This window comes from Otolemur garnettii, unplaced genomic scaffold (genome assembly GCF_000181295.1).
Source record: "Otolemur garnettii isolate 467f Iridium unplaced genomic scaffold, OtoGar3 scaffold00002, whole genome shotgun sequence".
Lineage (NCBI taxonomy): Eukaryota > Metazoa > Chordata > Mammalia > Primates > Galagidae > Otolemur > Otolemur garnettii.
In genome coordinates this window covers 12,683,313-12,705,245 of record NW_003852397.1, presented here as the reverse complement: position 1 = coordinate 12,705,245, position 21,933 = coordinate 12,683,313, and the positions used below count along the sequence as shown (strand labels likewise).

Sequence of the window (21,933 nt, the reverse complement as noted above, 5' to 3'; positions counted from 1 at the left end):
CAAGCAAGAATCTTACTTTGGCCAACATAAACAGAAAGAAATCCACTGAAAGATTATCAGAAGGCTCATAATCCATTGGGTAGTAATAGAGCACTGGGATAGAACCAAGACAACTGTGGAGACCAGAACACGGTCTAATTTATAGCAGGAACAATCCAATTAGGAGCCATGGTAAAATTATCTTTGCTCAAAATTCAGATTCCAAAGAGAGTACATCTGATTGGCATGATACTATTCAATGGGACAGAGGCAGTTCTTCAAAAGGAAATCAGAGTAGATAAAGAAAAGGATGTTAAGCAACAAAGAAAAGCAAATGTTACTACATCATGAAAAATTGAATTAAGTTTTATGAATTTTACATACTCTGACAAAGACTGAAAGTTAGATTTCAAGGATGAAATACCAAGTGGAGAATTGTGGAAACCATTCTATTCTTTCTAATATTCTGTCCTTCAGACTCGTGACCAGTTCTCTATATCCCCATGTTGTTAGCCTGTTTTCATGTGGTCATTTCACCTTACCTAATGTGATAACCTCCTAACTGGCTTCCCTGTCTCGTGTTGATTCTCTTATCCTTCCACACTGAAGCCAAGACATTCTAAAATACAAATACATTTGTGTTACTTTTTAGTTTTGGGGGTTTTTTCCATTATGGGTAAAATCCAGACCTACATAATCTGGCTTCTGCTTACCACTCTAGGCTCGCTCTTTAGTGGAAGTTTCACTCTTTTCAGCCCAAAGTCTTTTGCCAAAATGGAGCCAGTTCTGCCTAGAACCCTTTCTGCCTAACACTCTGGCTGGTAGCTCTGACTGACCTGCTCAAGTCTGAATTTAAGCACACCTATCTGTTTGACAACAGTGTTACTTGAAGTGTAGACTGGTGATCTGCAAACAGTCTATGACAAGGTAAGTGCAGAAACAGAGAACTGCTGTGTCATTTTACAAAAATAACAGCAATAGATTGGAATTATTTTTTGATTCTTTATCACAATAAGACTTGCTAAATTGCAGTCTATTCTAATTTTCTTTTTATAATCCTCTGAATGAAAGCTGATTTCAGGAACTGTGCTTAGCTTTTATTCATAGCTGCAGGTTGTCAAGTACATATAGGAGTTAAATGTACTTAATGTACTTTTTTAATGAAGAAAAATAACATATAGGAGTTAAATGTACTTAATGTACTTTTTTAATGAAGAAAAATGTTTGAGGAAAACAGTGGTAGAAAATAAAGACTGAAGTCTTTGGATAGTTCCAACTAACCATCTCTGTGTAACTTATTTTTCCTCAATCCCCAATAGTTTAAATCAATTTCTGTAGGATGAAGGAGTTAGATTGACTCCTCTTGAGAAGTACCAAAATAGTTAAAAATTTGTTTCTACCGTTTTTGAGCAAATAATGGAATTATGAACATCTTTTGAGTGAAAAATGAATACATATATTGGTGCTTGCACACAGTATCACAGATCCAGCTATAGGCAATTACACGATTAATTACACAAGCTTAAGAATACACGTTCTGGTTCAGGTCTTACTCAGGTTAAGTATACATACTCTAGTACAGTGGTTGTCAGTGGGTTTTTCTTTTTTAAAGTATAAAGTTTCCAAGAAACTTCTATGGATTATATCTTTCAATGTTTGCCATATTAGAACTTAATCTTGAGATCTTTTAAAAATGATACACAAGCACTTATTATGTTAGCTGTAACCATTAGAGTAGTGATGTGATTGCATTGCCTTTAGCCTCTGGAAAATACATTGAGCACCTTTCTAGAAACATGAATAGTTCTACATGTGAAATTCCAAGTTGTATATTTGTAAGGAATAACATTTGCGGGCAAATAATTTCCTCTCTCTATATGTGTGTGTGTATTCATATACGTATATATATATATATGTTCACACATATAAAGTCAGTCCCACATAAGGGAGTGTGTCAGTGACACGTGTGCCCAAGCTGATCTTAGTCATCGTCATCTTCCTCTTCATCTTCCTCAGTTTCTTCATTCTCCTCGGCCTCAAGTGCAACTGACTCTTGTGCGGCCCTGAAAGCCTGCTCCTCTTCCACACTAGGGTCATCCATTTCTGTAATTTCTGGCCCACTGGGGTATTCTTGATAAACTGGTGGTGGAACTGGAGGTGTGTAATTGTTTGGACTATACTTATGACCCCAGCCTATGTAGAGATTTTCAAACTTTCTATAAAAAAACAAAACAAAACAAAACATTATACAATTTCCCAGAAAAGTTGACCCTCCTGTAATAAAGGGCTTAGAGTCCCATAAGTTTTTAAAAATACTTTTAAAATGCTAAGTCTGAAATATTTCTCAACAATATTTCTACCTCCAAACTATTTTGATCTAAACTGCTTAAACTGGTTAAGATAACCATGAGGCCAACTAGACCAAAAGTAAAGGCCTTCTTTTCCATTCAGTCATTTTCAGGAAAACAAAACTTACTATCTTCCATAAAGTTAGCTTTTAAAAAGTTCCTAGCTCCACAAACACTTGGCTGGGTGAGGAGTTTGCTTGTGGTTGAAAAGTTACATGTCATTCTTCACATGTGACAGCCATTACATTACTGCCTCTAAGGAAAGTTGTGGTCAGGAAAGCTGCTCCTTGTGGCTGGTGGTGCTCTTCCTGTATTTGCATTCTTAGCCCAGGTGCCCTCCTTCCTAGGTCTCTTTACAGAGGACTTTACCCACTCTGACTCTGTACTCAGTACTTTTCCACTTCTAGCCCTCCCACCCTCCTAGTAGCCTCTGGGTCAGGAAAATTGCAGGAGCCTTTTGTTTGGGGACTCCTTTGTCAATGAGATGACCCCACAACCTCCTCATCTACATGGCATCTTTATCTGTGCTGACCCAGCCAACCCTCCACTGGTAGGACTATTCCCTGGGGGAAAATGAGAAGGGAGAGCCAATGCTCTTACTATCACAGTAAGTGATTAAAGACTTAACTCTCATTTTTGGCTTGTTGCTTTAATGGCTACTCTGACACTGGCAGCTAAGCTTGCTCTCCAGCTCCACTGAGCTTCTGACACAGGATTATTAGGAAAGAAGTGGAAGCATAAGACACATGGAAGTGTTATGTTCTAGGCAAAGGATAAAAGGATATTTAGTAAGCTCTTTAGGTCTTAATTCCTTTGAAAGTGGTTTTAATTATCTCTTATCAAGATGTCCAGCAAAAATGATCTGAGATTTAAATTAATTTAAATATTGCTTAGACTTACCTCCATTAATCTATAAAGTAAAAGACCAAGTCAATTACTCAAATAATCAGAGATTAAAAATTATATCGTATTTTAAGTAATTTAGATAATTGAGATGAAGGAGACGTCTGAATAACTAATGTCCTGAATTTGAAGCTTTGCCGTATGATACAAATGTTAGTTTAATAAATCTTATGGCACATACTAAATATACTAAAGTTGAGTTGAAAGAATAAAAACTGAACCTTCTAGTGATAATTTATAATTTCCAGATCTTACATATGTCACAATAATGGCTTTGTAAATGTTCCAATACTTACTTGCCATTGGAAAAGGCATATGCTCCAGGCCAACGGTTGGATCGAAGAACAGCAATAGCATATTGTGGGACAAGAGTTGAGGATAGTCGGGTTGTCCAAGGTGGCATATTCTGAATCTCTGGAATCCAAAGAGAAATTCAAAAGCTTAACTCCTAAATACACAAGAATCTACCATGCAATGGAGAAGGTACTTGTATCAATCTTCACACACCTGCACACACACAAACACATTCTGCATACAAAAAACACCCCAGAAGTTTAACATAAAATCAGGATATTTTATAAATGTTTTGGAACAATGAAATTTGAAATATACACCTCCAATTTTGCAGCAGAGATGAGCTGTTTTATTAAGAAAGAGGAGGCTTATAGGATGGAATAATATTTGACGACCAAATGAAAGGTCAAATCATTATTATGAAAAAGATCAAGGGTCATAAGCATATATGCTATTCATGGTCTACAGAATGCAAGACAAAATATGACACCCTAGAGCGATGTCAGCATTTCCAGTAAGAAGCAGCCAACTTATCTTTCTTGTTTGCATCATTCCTTCAACTTTGTCAAAGAACATTGGGGTGTCAGCCACCTTCTTTACTCCCCACCATCCCAGAACACAGGAAAGGGAAAAGGGGTGAAACCTTGGCTCCTGTCCACTTTGTAGAGGTTTACAACTTTCATATATTTGCTATCTAATGTACATAGTATATGATACAGTGTGTGTGACTGTGTGATAATAGCTAGGTAAAATAACCTAAATCTTCAGAGATTGGTGTCAAGAGCGGAGGCCCCACTTCCTGTTCTATGTCCTCAGGTTCTTCTCCTTTTTCTTCCTCCTTGTCTTCATCTTCCTCCTCTTCTTCCTCTTCATTTTTTTGCATAGGGTTGAACCAATTACAGCGACCCTGGGAATGGATGTAGCAAGATTTAGTAGTCTAATGAGGACCTTAAAGATCTCAGAATATTCATTTGTATTGAAGCAATTACCAGGGGAGGGTTTCACTGTGTGGGTATTTGGTCAATTAGTCACTCATTTATCTTACATTTTCCAAGTGCTATTTTGATCCAGGTTGTTACAAAGAAAAGACTGTTACTAATTTCAAGAATTTTCCAATTTCTTGAACTTACAGAACTTCAGGGTTCAGTCATATTTTAAAATTAGCAGAATCTTAGTGAAAAAGGAATAATGCATTTTACTGGTTTGTAATAAATAATTTAGGAGAGAGGTAAAGCTATGATGATGACAACCCTAAAATTTTAAATGCGATAATAAGGTTATATGTGGTGATTTGGGATTTATAATTTCTCATTTAATTAACTCTTATTTATAGATAATTAAGATTATCTCTTATCTAGACAAAAGTATGATGAAGATGTTCTACCTGTAGATGAGACTCTATAGATGAGAGGGGTTAAAAGGATGCACTCTGGACCCATTCTGCATAGCCTCTCATCTGATTCTGTTACTTATTAGCTATAGTCTCCTATAGTCTGCCTCAATTTCCTTATTTGTAAGGTAAGAATAATACTATTTCATAGGGTTGCTGTGATGATTAAATTGTATGTATACACACACACACATATATATGCTATTAATCACACCTGGCACAATAGGTGCTATGTAGCTGCTAGGTATCACTCTCTGCTTCTTGTTTTTGTTATACTCCTTTATTGCAGAAAATCTCCATGTATTATAAAGATAGACTAAAAGAACTGTTTCCAAAATTGATGTGTTCATCTGTATTTAATATATAAAAAATGAGTAGTAACTTCAGAACACATAAATCTAATCCCATACATCATCTGTTAAACACTCCACAAAAGAATTTGCTTTATTTCCACTTGAAAATATAAAAATCTGTCTGAAGATCTCTGGGGCCCTGGACATTACATAGTACTCTGTGTTTTGTTTTATTTTGGGGACAGGGTCTCCCTCTGTCACCTGAGCTAGAATCCAATGGTGTCATCATAGCTCACTGAAACCTCAAACTCCTGGGGGTAAATGATCCTCTTGCCTCAGCTCCCTAAGCATCCAGGACTATAGGCCCACACCAAAATGCCTGGCTAATTTTTTTATTTTTTTCTAGACACAGGATGTGGCTATATTGCCCAAGCTGGTCTCAAACTCCTGTCCTCAAATGATCCTGCTTTGGCTTCCCAAAGTGCTAGGATTACAGTAAGTCACCACACCCAGACTTTACTCATGTTTTTAATGATTTCTTTCTGTATTTAGGATCAGAAATGTTTCATTTTGGATATCTTTATGTGCAAGATTGGGACAATTTAGTAGACCCTCTGAAAGTTGACTACCCAAGGGACTGTAACAAATGGGTCAACATACGGAGGTGGTCAACATAAGGAACGAGGCCTATTGTACTGACACATATATTTGGTGCATGTCTGGTCTATGAAAATTAGGTCAACTTAAGGCAGTGGTCAATGTAGGAAGATGGTCAACTATGGAGGTTCTATTGCATTTGCTTGTTATAGACTGAGAACCATAAAGCTCATACCTGAGGGAGAATATGCTGTACATGATGAACCCAATTGGACAGGGATTCAACTAGATCAATCACTGGAATGCCTTCAAACTCTGGGTTTTCCTCAAAGCTATCTCGCCCACCTTCCACCTCTTCCTCTTCCTCTCCTTCCTCTTCGCCAAACTGATAGAATCCCAAAGGACTGATGTGGGTTCCTGCTGAAATTCGGGCGATTTGTGCTCGTAAGTAATTGCTCTCATTTCCTGGGAAAGGCGGATAGCTTATGATGGGTGCATCCAATCGCCCAGTGAAAAATTTCTTGATTTTTCTTGCAATAATGATTTGTGCAGGTAAAACTGATGGTAACTTCACCCATGGTCTTCCCGGTTCATTGCAAACAAAATACACATATTTGTTGGCACCTGCCCTACTTTCCTCTTTTGGGATAGCCTGTGGGGCCTTGTAGAAGGACTTCGGTAAGTCATCTTCCTCATCTTCATCCTCTTCGCTTTCTCCATTGTTCCTGTCTTCAGTTACATCTTCCTCTTCTACCTCCTCTTCATCTTCCCCATCACGAAATTCCACTTCAGCTACAATATAATTCATCTCCAGACCCAAGATCTTGCCCCAGAAGCGGCATTTTTGGATTGGGTGGGTGTCAGTAAGCTGCTTGAGGGCAAGAAATATGCGGTAAGTCTCATCTGTGCCCAAACCAGCTCCAGCTTGTTCAAAATAAAAGGCAGACTCCATTATGTTAGGAAGAGAGTTTTCTGCCTGGGAAAATAAATGTTGTAGTTAAAATTTTATCAGTAAGGCGAATGCCTGTTTCCCTTTTAGTTTTTATACACCTTGATATTAGCTCTACTTTTCTCTCTCCACCACTTCAGTAATTTCTTTCAAGATTTTGCTCAAACTATGAAAATCCCTGAATTTCAATTCTTCTCTTATTATTTATGTAAGTAGCTTCTACCATTGTATCTTATTAGTATAAAAGCTACCTTATTCTAAGAGTGTATCTTGGAGAGATTTAATGACTACTTTTAATAATAACAGTTCCACATCCCTGCATTATAAAAAATATTTAAATGACTCCCTTACTATCTTAAAATAAGTAGTATAACTTATATACACACATACATAGGGAAAATATGGTTTTATGTATGTTTATGTTGCTATATTTTTAAAATATTATTAAATACATGGCTTTATATACACTAGTGGCCACCCTGTATAAGGTAAATAAAAATTAATACAGTATCCTATATATAGAGTAACATACAGCCTAAATAAAGGCAATGTAGAATAAAGTAAATGCTCGGCATGACTACACTTGAAGACAAAGATAATTGCCCCTTATTTATAATAATTTTTGCTTTAAAATAATGGAGAGAAAAATAGATAATTCCATAAAAGACATATAGGAAAATAAACAAGCAGAGTCTCAAGAGGATTGTAGAAAAATATTTGTGAAAAGGTAGGAGAGAAAATCACCTGAAATCAGAAAAACTTGTCAGACAAAGTCATGACCCTCTCAAAGAAGTTGAGAGCACTTTGCTATTCTTACAAATGATCTGCTCTTGTTTATATTACAACTGTAGTGTCAAAATAAACACATAGATATATTTCAATCCTCATCTCATTGATTTAAAATTGTAAAACATTTTCCTTGACACTGCTCCACCACTCACTCTTGATCTTATTTGGCCCTCTAGTGCTGTTTCTTCTTAGTCTCTTTAATTATTGACTCCCTTTTTTCTTAATTGAGCTGTAAATGGTAGTGCCCTCAAAATTTCCTTTTCAGTCATCTAATCCGTCGATATGTGTGGTGTGATATGGAGTGTGTTTCCATATCACTCCAAGTAACATATGGCTGTTTATAATTTCACTCCCTAACCCTGACTTTGCTCCCAAATTATATCTGTAATTCTAGCCAGTTAGGAGAAATTTTAATCTGAGTAGTCTACAGAAACTTCAATACAGTAGAACCTCTGGAAGGGATTATGACAAACTGGTCAGCGTATGGAGGTGGTCTACATAAGGAACTAGGCCGACTATACTGATACGTACACGTGGTCCATGTCTGGTCTGTGAAAATTAGGTCAACTTAAGGAGTTGGTCAGTGTAGGGAGGTGGTCAACTGTGGAGGTTCTACTGTATTTAACACATTTCTCTCAAAGTTTTCTCTTTTTTCTCTACACTCTTTCTTCACCAATAACATCATTATTCCCTCAGTTTCTCACAATGGTAAGTCCAGTCATCCTTGCTTCCTCTGACTCCCTTAACCTTTTTAAATAATTAGAAGTCTATTGATTTGAACACATAAAAAGGCTTTGGCATTATTTTTTCCTCTTTTACTCATTTCTGTTACTTTAGTCCCCATCCTTGCTACTTGTGCTATAACAAAAGGGTCCTACTAATACTCTCCTTGCTTCTATTTTTCCTTTCTTTTTCTTTCTCCTCCCATTACTACCAGTGTTAACTTTCTAAATCAAAAGTCAGACCATGTTATTCTCTATTAAAATCCTCTCATTGTTACATAAGAAAGAAATTTCTTATCAATGTACAAAGAGCAGTCCTGCTTTAAGCACTTTGTTTGCTTCATATCCATTACTTATCCAAACTCACACTCCACTTTTCCAAGCATTAAATAATCTTTCCTGCTTTTTATCATCCTTTTTTCCTCAGCATTTTATTCCTTATAGTCTTTACCTGATGTACTCTTGACTTATCCTTCATGACCCAAATTAAATATTAAATCCACTACAAAGCCTTGCCCAATTCCCAATAACAGAGTTAGTAGGTTCATCCTGTCTTGCAGCCTGTTGTCAAACAGTATAACAACTGCTACCATTAATTAAGTTCCTAGTATATGCCAGATCTTTCATCTACACCACCTCTACCCCTATGATTATTTGTGAGGCTTGAAAAGTATAGTCACTTGCTCAAAGTCACATAGTAACGTGTGATTGAATGAGGATTCTAACTCAGACCCCATGTTTTGTTCTATCATTATGAGGCTACAACCACAGAACCAGCTCAGTTGGCTTCAACTTTGTGTAACAAATAGAGTTTTTAGTTGCCATGGACCCCTAGGTTGCAAATTACATAACCTGAGGATGCCCAGATGAACCATGAGTATAGCCATAGGCAGAACCTAACTGCTAGGACCAAGGTAAGGGGATCAGATTAAGAAGTGGACATCTCATGGCATGAACCATGATCCAATAAGATCAAGCTCTGGCATCACCTCATTGCAAGATCCAATCACATCGTGCCTCATTACTCTCTACCTATGAAGAGTAGGGAAGACAGAGTTGAGCCCAGGTCCTGTGTACCTTGCTCGGCAGCTTTGCAATAAACTTTTCTTTCTACACAAGAACTAATGCTTCAGTGTTTGGCTTTCCCATAGGCAAATGGGCTCCATTTGGTTCAGTAACAAGACTGTCAATTTATTACACTAATAGAATGGCTTCCCAATCTTCTTTTTGCCTCTTTCACTAAACTGTAAACAACCTGAAGTCAGAACAGTCTTTTTCACACGTGTATCTCAATACCTGGCGTGCAGTAAGTAGTCACAGTGTTTGCAAATGAATGGGTGGATGAATAAATGAATGCTGAAGGCTAAGTGTAGGAATTCTGGTATAGTCAAAGACAGGAGAAATCATGAGCACTCTAAACTTAGGAGTCTGGGACGGAGTTGGTCACATAGCTCGTATTTCAATGCTTCAGAGACCTACCTTTCTTCCTGTCCCTGCATCCTTTCTACCCTTTGAGCTGGAGCTTTCAATCTTTAACTTATGACTCAGCTGTCCTAAAACCAATTTTATCCTTTATTAAGAAAATTCACAGGATCTGGTTAAGGAGCTCAGCTTCCAGGATCAAAACAGCTTGTGTTCTCATCCTATATTCTAGTTTTAGGATGTAGATCTCTGCTTTATAATCTTGTGCCTATAGATAACACAACATCCCACTCTTATACTGGAATCTGACCTTTCTTTGTTTAAGGCCTCCATGAGAATACCTATTTGCTTGATCTCCACACGTTTGCTCCCAGACACATCATCACTGTATATTGCTACAAAGCCAAATACCACCTTGTTGAAGCTGTTTGATATCAACTCCTTGATATGTATCACCTGTTACTTCTGTCTGACTACTATGGCTCTCACTGTGACAAGTTGGGTCTCCTCCTATAAGCTGCTAAACCCTATTGGGTGCACTTACTAAGTCTCTGTCTCTCTTATCTTTAACCTTATAGAGTCCTGTTTTGAAAATACCTTACCCCAAACATCAGATTTGCAGATATATAGATATATTTTAAATAGTCTCGTGGTAATAGAATGTGGAAGCTCAGCAGACATGTATAAAAGGTGAATTTAGAAAACAAGATGTTGGATACGATTTTGAAATATTTATTTTATTTTATTATTATTATTATTACTATTTTTGCAGTTTTTGGCCGGGGCTGGGTTTGAACCCGCCACCTCCAGCATACAGGGCCGGTGCCTTACTCCTTTGAGCCACAGGCGCCACCCCTATTTTGAAATATTTAAAGCTGAAATTTCGGTGATGCACCAGATTTTATTCTTCAATGGTAGCTTTTCTCCCCTTTGTCAACTTTTCTCTAAATATTTTAAACAACTTACCTATCATGATTTAAAAAATATTTTATACTTCTCATCTTATAGATGTCCTATTGACATAACATGCATACCAAGTCATAATATAAGGAGATTGCCTTAGAAAAGAATGCAAATGATATTAGAAATACTTTTAAATCATTTAGTAGGTTAAAGAGAAAAAATATGCAATTTGATTTAAAACCTAATTCTTATTATCTAAAATACTTTCATTATTCAACAAACTTTTAATAAGAAATAGCAGTATACCCAGATTTGTATCAGGCGCCTTAGAGAATATAAAATATGACGAAGCCATTTTCCCCGATATCAATAAACTTAGCCCACAAACATAGAAGAAACAGCTCAGGCCTATAAAATACTAAAACACAATGTGACAAAGTATGAAACCCCTGGGCAAGGAAATAAGCCATGTGAAATGAGCCTGGAGAAAGCTGGAAGAGATTTTTTTAAAAACTAAGATGCAAGTTCTACTTAGGAAGGTATAAAGGACAGTTGGTATAAACTAAAGCCACAACTCGCTCATCCCAAATAGAAACTTAAGATTTAACTATTAAAATTTATAGTCGTAACTTACTATTTCATCTTCCAGTTCTTGGTCAACTCCTTCCAAATGTCCCTGGAGAAAAAGAGCCTTTTGCTTCTCTGCTATTTCATATGTTGGGAGCATCTCCTTCTCGTCTTGGAGTGTATCTAATTTTTTTCTAAAATGTACCATCTTCACATCTTGGCTAATATTTTCAATGATGTCAACAGCATTTTCAGGACGCTCGTTTAATATCTTAGTCAGCATATTAGACAGATGATCATATCTACTCAAACAGAGAAAATTCCAGATAATGTACAAGTCAAGAGCATTCCAAGAAGCATTTTATGCAGACTCAGCTAGTTGGTTTTTAAGAAACTGCAATATCTAGGGTGACCAGACATCTCGCTTTTGGCGGGACCGTCCCACTTTTCAACAATTTGTCCCGCGTCCCTAGGCGTTTTTAAAAAGTCCTGATTTTTGGAAAGAATGCACGAACGGGCTGGAGAACAAGAAGGGAATATACGGTTTTCGACTGCCATGTGGCTATTTCGCCAGAATATGAGTTTTATATTATTTTTGTTAATTTTATAATGTTAAACTGTAATAATAACAAATAATTGCTGAGAAGTGATTATCGAGAACTGCTTATCAAAGTTTGCACTGTTGTCAGGCCCTGCCCTGCCCCAACTCCCGCCCCGCCCCCACCCCTGCCATGTTGTCCCACCTTACCAATGTTAAAATCTGGTGACCCTAGCAATATCTTAAAGCCCTCAGTGACTTTCAATGTATAAACACTTGTAATTTCCACTATGCCAAAAATACCTATCCGAGAATTTTCCTTTGGAAACACTATGATATGAATATTTAAGTTTTTAAAACATTAAAAATTTTTTTTTTCACATCAAACAGGTAATGTAGGCCTATGCCATGACCAGGTTTGAGGGAGGCACATGTATGTGCCTGAATACCCAATTATCAGATTAATGAACAATACAAGGATCAGGATGTTTAAGTTACCAAAGAAAAATATTACAAGAAGATACATAGTCCATATCAGGTATGTTTTGACATTTTATTTCTGAAATTAAACCCTCTTGGTTATATATTTAAAAGTGATTAACATTAATTTTTACAATTTTACTCTAACTTCTTTTTATGCCCCTTCCCCTACTCTAACCAAATCCAATTTAATTTCTTATCCTGTTGAGTCTATCTTTAAAATTTATTCTCTTCCTTTGTTTCACCTACTTCAGTGTTTTTAAGACCTACATGGAATGCATTTCATATTGTAACCTCTACCCACATACAACTAAAAGTGTCGTTGAATAACTTTATTAAAATGAGATGCACTCTAATATTTCATTTTGTTCTATTGAAAACACTGCATTAACTCTTTATCTGATAATTGAAGTAGTGAAATTATTTCTATCCTCCCATTAATTCATTTCATTCTATACATAACTGCTAGTGTGTACATTTTCAAGTACCAGATTTAACAATATGGAATTACTATTGATGAGACCAAAACGTCTGACAAAGTGCTCTCCAGTCATGTTAAAGTGTTTTTTACTTGAAAAGAAACTCCTCTGGTTAGTGTGGAAACTTGCATGAATTGCCCCTTCAGTGGACATGCATCTTATTCTCCCAACCTTGTTTCTACTTGTTAGTTCTATTAGACTTTGTCTCACCAAAGCAAATCACACATTTGTACCAGACTGTTTATGGCAGCTCAATTTACAGTCACCAAAATGTGGGAACAAACTAAATGTCCACCAACCCAGGAATGGATTAACAAATTGTGGTTTGTGTATACCATGAAATACCATTCAGCTATTTAAAAAAAATGGAGACTGACATCTTTTGTATTTACCTGGATAGAATTGGAGCATATTCTTTTTAGTAAAGTATCACAAGAATGGAGAAGCAAGAATCCAAGGTATTCAATTCTAACATGAAGCCAGTAACTAATCTAATACATACCCCCATAAGAGGAAAACTCAAATCCTTTCAAGGTGGGGGGGAATGAGGCAGCAGGGAAAGGGGAGGAGCTAGGGGAATAGGGAGGGTTACAGTGTATGGTACACCTCTTGGGGTCAGGACACCAAGGGGACCTTACCTATCAGATGCAAACAATGCAACCTAACGCATGAGAAATAAAAAAAGAACATTCACACATTTGCTAAGTTCCACCAGGGAGCCTTTACTTGCTATGTCTCAAATGTATCTTTTCTCTCCAGATAATTCAAAAGCCCCTTTATTCTCAAGGACTAGCACTCAAGTCATTCCCCAACCATTCTGCCTCAGTTTAGAGTGGCCCTTTCTGAGAACACCAATATGCTGCTGTGAAATGTTACACATTGTATATTTCCTATTCAGCAACTGCTGGAGGTTTTACACAGGCAAAGAATGGGGTTTTATTTTTTTATATGTCTCCTCCCTTATTATAGTGAAATAAAACAAATAGATGTTTAATAATAATCTTCTTTCTATTGATTGATCTGCACTATTTTTTCTTTAATGTCTATCTGTATAATGGACCTTAGGAGTATCAAGAAAAAAATGTAGATTATCTAGGGAACCAATGTAAAGGGCAGTTAAAAATATGATATGGTATTTGAAGACTACAAATGGTATTTGAAGACTACATCCTTTGGATGTAGCCAGAAATGTTTTGGCTAGGAATTTCTTTAAAACTTCATCAAACTTCCTTAATATTCATTCAGTGTTGAAATTCATGAAGAAGTCTCAAGACTAAAAATATTGTTGCTCATCAGGCAATAGCTGGGTTTGTAATTGAAGTGTCTGATTTGCTCCAATAGTGGCTGTGAATGACATAATATCAAAACAGAAACTCTAAGTCCAAATTTTCACTTCATTTTTCAGGTTTCAATATAATATATTTGCCTTATTCATTGTTCTTTAGTCCAGATATTATATAAGTATTCTTTAAGTCCATGCCTGAAATGCTTTTGTATCAGTTTATGAAATATATTCATTAGATTTTAATTCATAATTACAGTTTTAACTAGGGAGGATTAATAATTTGTTCTACAGAATGGTAGAAAAGAAGGAAGCAATTCTTATCTGTAGGCTGTTTGTTCAATGATGAAAAACCATTTCAGAGCCTATATTTTAGTCAAGATTGTCTTAAAAATTTATATTTTAATATTCTTAAATTGATAAATAAAATTATACATATTTGGGTACATAGCAATGTTTCAATACATATAATTATATCAGGGTAATCACAGATTGTTTTACTGTGGTGTATGTTTACCATGGAATACTATTAAGCTATAAAAAGATGGAGATTCTATATCTTTTGTATTAACCTGGATGGACCTGAAACACATTCTTCTTAGTAAAGTACCACAAAGATGGAAAAGCTGGCTTGGGGCCTGTAGCTAAGTGGTTAGGGTGCCAGCCACATACACCTAGGCTGGTAGGTTCGAACCTGGTCCGGGCCTGCTAAACAAAAATGACAAGTGCAACAACAACAAAAAATAGCCCAGCGTTATGGCGTGTGCCTGTAGTCCCAGCTACTTAGGAGGCTGAGGCAAGAGAATTGCTTAAGCCCAAGAGTTTGAGGTTGCTATGAGCCTGATGCCATGATACTCTACCAAGAGGCAATATAATAAGACTCTGTCTCAAAAAAAAAAAAAAAAAAAAAAGCAAGTATCCAGTGTAGTCAATACCAGTATGAAGCCGGTAGACAAACTAATACACCTCCACATAACAGAAAAACTCAATTCAATTAAAGTAGGGAGGAAGAAAGGCGACGAGGGAGGGGGATTGGTGTGCTCCCACCTAATGAGCACAGTGTAAGGGTATATGGCACGGCTCCTAGGTGTGGGGCACAACTACAACAGGGATCTAACTAACAATACAAACGTTGTGACCTAATCGTTTGTACCCTCATATTAATCTGAAGTGTTTTTAAATGAAAATTAAAACAAAGATTGTTTTAATTGCCACAAAAAATAGCTTTTGTAAAATGTCAAATTAGATTTGCATATAAGAAACAGAGTAAAGTCATGTTTTACTAAGCAATTTTTAACTGGAGGCCCTAAAGTAGTTGGAGGATAACAGTGAATATTATAGAAGATATTTGTGTATTTCTTCAGAGATAGCATTTGGAAATAAAATTAAATTTCTGTATTTAAGTAATGTCAGTTATACAATAATTCGATAAATGAAATTTTCTCATTTCATGTCTTTGTATTCAGTTTTGAATTGTTAGTTAACTCAGCTGAGTACAGTAGCTCACTTCTTTCATCTCAGCACTATGAGAGGCTGAGTCAGGAGGATCACTTGAGGCCAGGATTTTGAGACAAGCCTGGGGAACATAGTGAGCTATGATCCTGTGATTGCACCACTGAATTCTAGCCAGGGAAAAACAACAAGACTCTGTTTCTTTAAAAATTTCAATAAATAAATAATGTTTTTTAATGCACTCTTTTGTAATTTTAACAAGTTTGTAAATTTTGTGTATGCATGCTTGTTATTTAACCCAGGGCATTATGACAAGAAGTTTATGTCAGAAATTTAAAAGTGGAAAGCAGTGGTTAGGGTGCCGGCCCCATATACTGAGGGTGGTGGGTTCAAATACAGCCTCAACCAAACTGCAACAAAAAAATAGCTGGGCATTGTGGCGGGCACCTATAGTCCCAGCTACACGGGAGGCGAGGAAAGAGAATCGCCTAAACCCAGAGTTTTGTAGAATGTGGAGCCAGGCAGGCAGAGACTTGGAGGAAGAAGCCTGCTGGCCAGAGGGAGCAGCATGGGGACTGAGGCCATGGGCTGGAGGACTGTGGTGGCAGGAGGGGTAAGAGTCAGGGAGTGCTGTAAGCCACTGAAATCCTATGCACATTAGGTTCTCCAGATCCAGTGCCCTCGTTTAAAAAACAAATAGGTTGTATTAGATGTTTCCTAAAACCCCTTCTAGCCCTAAAATTCTATTGACTCTATGAGTATGTAACCCCGGAAGCAGGAATCTCTAGGAATCTAAACTCATCGTGAATTCTGAAATTAAAGATACAATGGGATTGCCAGAACTTACCTGGCCATCACATTTTTAGAGAGACCTGGATAAAATGCAAACACTCTGGTGGCCTTTATTGTGACCTGTTCTTGCAGTTTGCCCAGCACTAAGGGGTTTCTTAGAACGCAGAACTTTCAGTGATCAAATCTGGACAAACTGGGATGGTTGGTCACCCAACACCAAGCCATGCTAACACTAGAAGGCCCAGATTAGATGCGAGCTCACTATTACTGATAGAAAATTATTTTTTTTACAAGTATTCTGGAAAGATGCTTGCACTTCATGATCTTTGTGGTCTCAATCAAGCCTGGGACTACAGAATTCTAGGTTTTATTTCTGTGTGTCTAGGGTCTTTAAAAAGGTAGAAGGAAAATGAAAATAAAGGGAAAAAAATAAGGTAGAAGAATCTCCATTAAATCAGCCTGAGCAAAAGCAAGATCCAGTCTCTACAAAAAACTAGAAAAATTAGCCAGGCATGGTGATACACTCAGGAGAATGAAACAAGAGGATCACTTGAGCCCCGGGGTTTGATGTTGCACAGTGAGCTATGGCGATGCTGCTGCTCGGATAACAACGCGAGATGAGACCCCGTCTCAAAAACAAACAACAAAAACTCCATACACTTTCTCATAGTGATACTCACACACACCCTTTTTCTTTGCCATACTTTTTTCTTTCTCCAAGACTTACAGATTCAAGCCGGACTTGCTACTGGTCTTCTGCAGGTAAGCCTTAGCATTCTGAATGGCTGTCTCCAGCTCGCTGGGCGCAGCCTCAGAGGCCCCAGATGCAGGCTGGTCTAGGTCATAGTTACCGTTGGAGTCTTCCTCCTGAAAAACGTCAAATCTCAGTTCTTTTTGTTTAGAGTTGCTACAGCTCACATCTCTCGACCCACACGGTTGAAATGTGGGTTGTTGAGATCGTTGAGAGGTGTTTGCCTCTGACGGGCCTGCGTGATGAAGAATGGATTCTCTTTTATCAAAAGGTTGCTCCAGAAGATCAGAATGAAGTGTCCCAGTTTCAGGAGTCACACTAGCGGTCCGGGCTGACTGCAGAGGTGAGCCAAGGTCCTGTGTGGCCAGGGCCAGGGGAGTACGAGGGGGAGAAGGCTCCTGTAGAGGGGAAGGGGAAGTTGATGGTCCTGGTCCTTTAGCATCACCCAGAGACGGGCTGACGCTAGACTGGGGGCTCTGAGGAGGGCTGCTTCTGGGCTGGCGTCCAGTTTCTAGCCCCTGCTCTGCCTCTGAGGGCTCAGAGAACTCTGGCTCAGGATATTGGGAAGAAGTTGCTGTCTTTTCTTCCCACGGAGGCCCTGCTTTCCCCAGTTCTTGGTTTTCTTTTTCTTGCTTCAGGGAGGTCGAATCTTCTTCCATGGAAGGATTCCAGAGAACGAAAAGTTCTGGACGAAGGGGGAGTGCAGATGTGGAAGAAGGCAACGCAAGACAGTCGCTTTGCTGAGGACTTCCGAGCAGTTTCTGCGCCCTGGTTGCTCTGCAAGTTGCAGCGTCTTATCTCCATAGCAACGCCGGGCAGCGTTCCTCTAAGAAAAACAATGCGCACCTGTTGCCAGGATTTGAGGAAGGAAACTAAAAAAAGGTGAAAATCCTAGGTTTGTGATTCGGTGGAGCACCTGCCCCTCTTTCCAATGCAGCCAATCCGACGTGGACTTGACCAGTCTAGGTTGGAAACCTGAGAACGCCTATTCTGAGTCCAGAGCGCGAAGTAGGAGGAATGGCCACCCGCACAGGAGAGCGGGAGCTTTTCACCGGTCTGAGAGTTAGATCCAAATTGTGCTTTGAGGCTTAGTGGAGTGTAGAGACAACATGCGTACAATGCGTGCGCGACACAGAGACGAGACAGAGAGAGAGAGAGAGAGAGAGAGACACGCACACACCTTGGGACCCTGGAATCATGGTGGTGCAGGTGGCATTGGGATCCCAGTATACAGAACAGGAGAGCTCAAGTCTTTTTATTTTTATTTTTTATTAAATCATAACCGTGTACATTACTGCATTTATGGGGTATACATATTTATATACAATTTGGACTGCTTACATCAAACTGGTCAACATAGCCTTCACCTCACTTACTTGTTAAGACATTTATACTCTACTCTTAATAAATTTGATATTGTACCCTTGCTATATGAACAATAGGTGAGGTCCCACCCATTACCCTCCCTCCACCCGGCCACCCACACCGCGTGGCCCTCCTCTTCCCTCCTGCGTTCTGTGGGACCCCAAGTCTTATGCTCAGAGCTCATAGAAGATGTCTCATCAGTGCTCAGCAGCCAAACCCCAGAGTCCTTTCGAGAGTAAACAAAAAAGGATTGAGTTTTGTTCTTCCCACTTATATGGAATCTGCCTGATAAGTGGGTAGAATATTACCTTCAAGGAGAAGGCAACGTAGAAAACTTACCCTATATTATTAATAGTTCATAGGTTACCTGTTTTCTGATTGCTGAAATTCAAATTAACACTAAAGTACATATACCATTGGTCGTATAATTGTGATGTCATAATTTTGTAATGATTTAAGATCAGGATTAGCACTCCGAATTATACTATGCAGAGTCCAACATGAGTATCTGGCCTTGACTGTAAACCATAAGTGAAAGTCTTTAATTTGCTATCTATTTCTCTTTTTAAATATACCAACTTTGACACTTTACATTTATATGAGATGTAGCAAGATGGTTGTCACAAATTCTAAATTAATGGAAGAACATAATTCTCCTCCATCCTGTTTGATAATTTGAAGAAAAGCTTTCTTTGGATCTTTACCCTTTCCGAAACACACCTGTACACATGCGTACAAAATGTTGCTTATAATTTCTCTGCTACAGAACTCTTTAAAATCAGGATCCTGGAATTTAGAATGCTTGGGATTCTAAAAACAAAACAAAAGGTTAAGATAAACTAGAAATATAAATTGAAGGTTTTGTACTTTGACAGAAGGTTTGAAGGAGTTAGCATTCCCCCCCCCTCCTTTTTTCTCTATAATGGGGGCTTTTTTCCTTGGAATGACAAGCAAGGGCAGGATGGTAGGGTCCAGAGAAGGGAAGTCAAGGGACAGATTTAACTTCCTTATCTCTCCACTTTAGGAGAGAACAACAATTGAAAGGAACAACCTAAGGAAATATCCATTATTATTCCTGCTTTGTTTTCAGCCCAAAGCTCTTTCTTTTTCTTTTCTTTCAGTTTTTGGAATTTTTTAATTTCAAATTAATATGAGGGTACAAATTTTTAAGTTACATTGTTTTCACTTCTAAGGCAAAGTTCAAGTTGTAGTTGAGCCCTTCTGCCAGTGGGCATGCTGAACACCCTCATATTGCGCACAGGAGGTGAGATCCTGTCAATTCCCCTCTTTCAACCCCCTTCCTCTCCCACCTCTCCCCTCCCCCTTGCTAGACTACATTTGTGTTTTATCATTCATGTGGGTGTATATTTGTTTATTTATTGGTTGCATATTTGTACTGAGTACACTGGATTTTTTTTTCCATTCTTGAGGTACTTTGCACAGAAAAACGGGTTTCCACTCCATCCAGATAAACATAAAAGATACAAAGTCTCCATCTTTTCTTACAGGTGTATAGTAAGTATGAGTGAATAGTAAGTACTCGGTGGTATGCATATGCCACAGTTTGGTAAGCCATTCATGGGTTAATGGATTTGGAGTGTTTGGAGATTTTCTTATTATTTTTCTGTGATTAACTTATACGTATTAACAATTCCATTACTGTCAGAGAATATATTTTATATGATGTTATATCAAAGTTTAATTCCTGACTTTGGATTTACTTTAATTGGCATTCACACAGCTTCTTAAATCTGTATGCTGATGTTTCTCACCAAATTTTAGAACTTTTCAGCCATTCTGTACCCATTCTCCTGTTTTTGCTATTCTTCTTCTTCTTCTTCTTTTTTTGAGACAGTCTCATTCTGTCACCTTGAGTAGAGTGCTGTGGCATCCTCATAGCTTATAGTAACCTCAAACTCTTGGGCTCAAGTGATCCTTTTCCCTCAGCCTCTCAGGGCTCAAGTGATCCTCTTAAGTTGCTGGGACTGCAGGCACCTATCATGATGTCTGGCTAGTTTTTCTATGTTTAGTAGAGATGGAAGTCTCACTCTTAATCAGGCTGTTCTCAAATTCCTGAGCTCAAGAAATCCACCCACCTCAGCCTCCCAGATTGCTAGGTTTATGAGCCTGAGCCCCTGGCCTTCTTTTTGCTATTCCAGTGACATAAATGTTAGAGTTTTTGTTATTGTTCCACAGATTTCTTAGTTTCTGGTCTTTTTTGTGTGTATCTGTTTTCTTTATACAGCTCAATTAGATAACTTCTGATGATCTGCCTTCAAGATCATTGGTTATTTCCTCTGTCATTTCCATTCTGCTTTGAGCCCATCTTATGAGTTTTTTAATATTATTATAGTCTTACATTCTAAGTTTTCATTTTGTCTTATTGATCTCATTTGTTTGCTGAGATTTTCTATTTTTCCATTTGTTTCAAGAGTGTTTATATTTTCTTCTTGGAGTATGTTTATGACCGCTTTAAAATGTTTGTTAAAGAATTTCAACATTTGTGCCAACTTGGTGTTACCATCTGCTGTCTCTTTTTACTCAAGTGTCAAAGCTTTTTTGTGTGTTGATTCTCATTGCTTTTATGCATGGGTCATTTGGGATTCTCCTTGGAAATTTACATGCAGACTTAAATACTCCACTCCTGCCCTTAGCCTCCTATCTATACTCTTTACCTCGTTCTGTATTGGAAAGGGGGTGGTTGAGCACCCTCTTTGGCATTTTTTCACAAAATGGAAATGAGGGAAAAAGGCACTGCCTCTACTCTTATTAAAGCAGGGGGAGGGGATGATCAACAGGACTCTACCTGGCAGTCTCCACAAATGCAGAGCTCAGTGGGGAGGAAATGGGATGCAACCCCTGCTTGTGCTCAGATAGAGAAGAGAATGGTTAAACAGGCTGCAAACCCACTCACTGGCTCAGCAGCACCTAGTGTGCAGGAGGCAGAGTACAGCTTCTACCCTCATGTTTGCTGGGAGTAGAGTAGGTAGCATAAAAAAAGATTTTGTTCTTCCAGCCTTCTCTATTTTCAGTCTTTATCTAGATTCTAGGGAAAGAAGAACTTCGTAGGGCTTTTCAAAGTCTGTGCACATTGGAATTTCCAGGTGTAGCTTGCTCTAGTGCCCAGGCTTGTAATATATAGGAGGGGGAAATAAACAATGGAGAGTTCACCACTAGGTCATTCCTAAAATTCTGTGATCTCTAGCCAGTTTTTGCTCTTTTTTTGCACCAAGTAGAATCTTCTAATAGTTTCTATATGTATTTTGCTTGAGATTTTTGGTTGTAATTAATGAGATGATAGAGTAAGAGTGTGTTTAGTTTTCTAAGAAATTGAGAAACTGTCTTCCAAAACAACTATATCATTTTTCATTCTCCATCAAGGAATGAGAATTCCTATTGCCCTACACTCTTGGTAGTATTTGGTCTTGTTAATAATATGGATTTGGCCATTATTATAAGTCCGTAGTAGTTCTTAATAATGTTTTAACCTACCTTTTTTTGATGACATATGATGTGGTGCATCTTATTCGCTTTTTTGACATTTCTGTATATTCTTAGGTGAGGAATCTCTCCTAAGAATAGGTCTTTAGCTCATTTTGAATTGGATTGTTTCTCTGATGGTTGAATTTTAAGATGAT

General features: G+C 37.9%; 1 protein-coding gene and 1 non-coding gene across 2 annotated transcripts; both read right to left on the bottom strand.

Annotated features, from left to right (window-relative positions):
* Positions 1 to 1,960: 1,960 nt before the first annotated feature.
* On the bottom strand, positions 1,961 to 17,589 carry RSPH4A (radial spoke head 4 homolog A). Its single transcript, XM_023512541.1, has 6 exons — positions 16,907 to 17,589; positions 11,224 to 11,458; positions 6,040 to 6,780; positions 4,281 to 4,431; positions 3,527 to 3,644; positions 1,961 to 2,195 (listed from the first exon to the last, which is right to left on the bottom strand). Exons 1-6 carry the CDS (start codon positions 17,587 to 17,589, stop codon positions 1,961 to 1,963), a joined length of 2,163 nt encoding a protein of 720 aa, XP_023368309.1.
* Positions 12,075 to 12,175, bottom strand: LOC111725859. Its single transcript, XR_002773815.1, has one exon. It is a non-coding gene; the product is annotated as a small nucleolar RNA U13 (small nucleolar RNA).
* Positions 17,590 to 21,933: the final 4,344 nt, after the last annotated feature.

Coding starts and splice junctions, on each gene's coding strand:
- RSPH4A (XM_023512541.1), bottom strand. CDS start 17,589: ATGGAAGAAGATTCGACCTCCCTGAAGCAAGAAAAAGAAAACCAAGAA. Junction 4,432..6,039: donor TACAGCATATTCTCCCTCAG/GTATGAGCTTTA, acceptor ATCCATTCCCAG/GGTCGCTGTAATTGGTTCAA. Junction 2,196..3,526: donor TATGCCTTTTCCAATGGCAA/GTAAGTATTGGA, acceptor GTTTTTTTATAG/AAAGTTTGAAAATCTCTACA.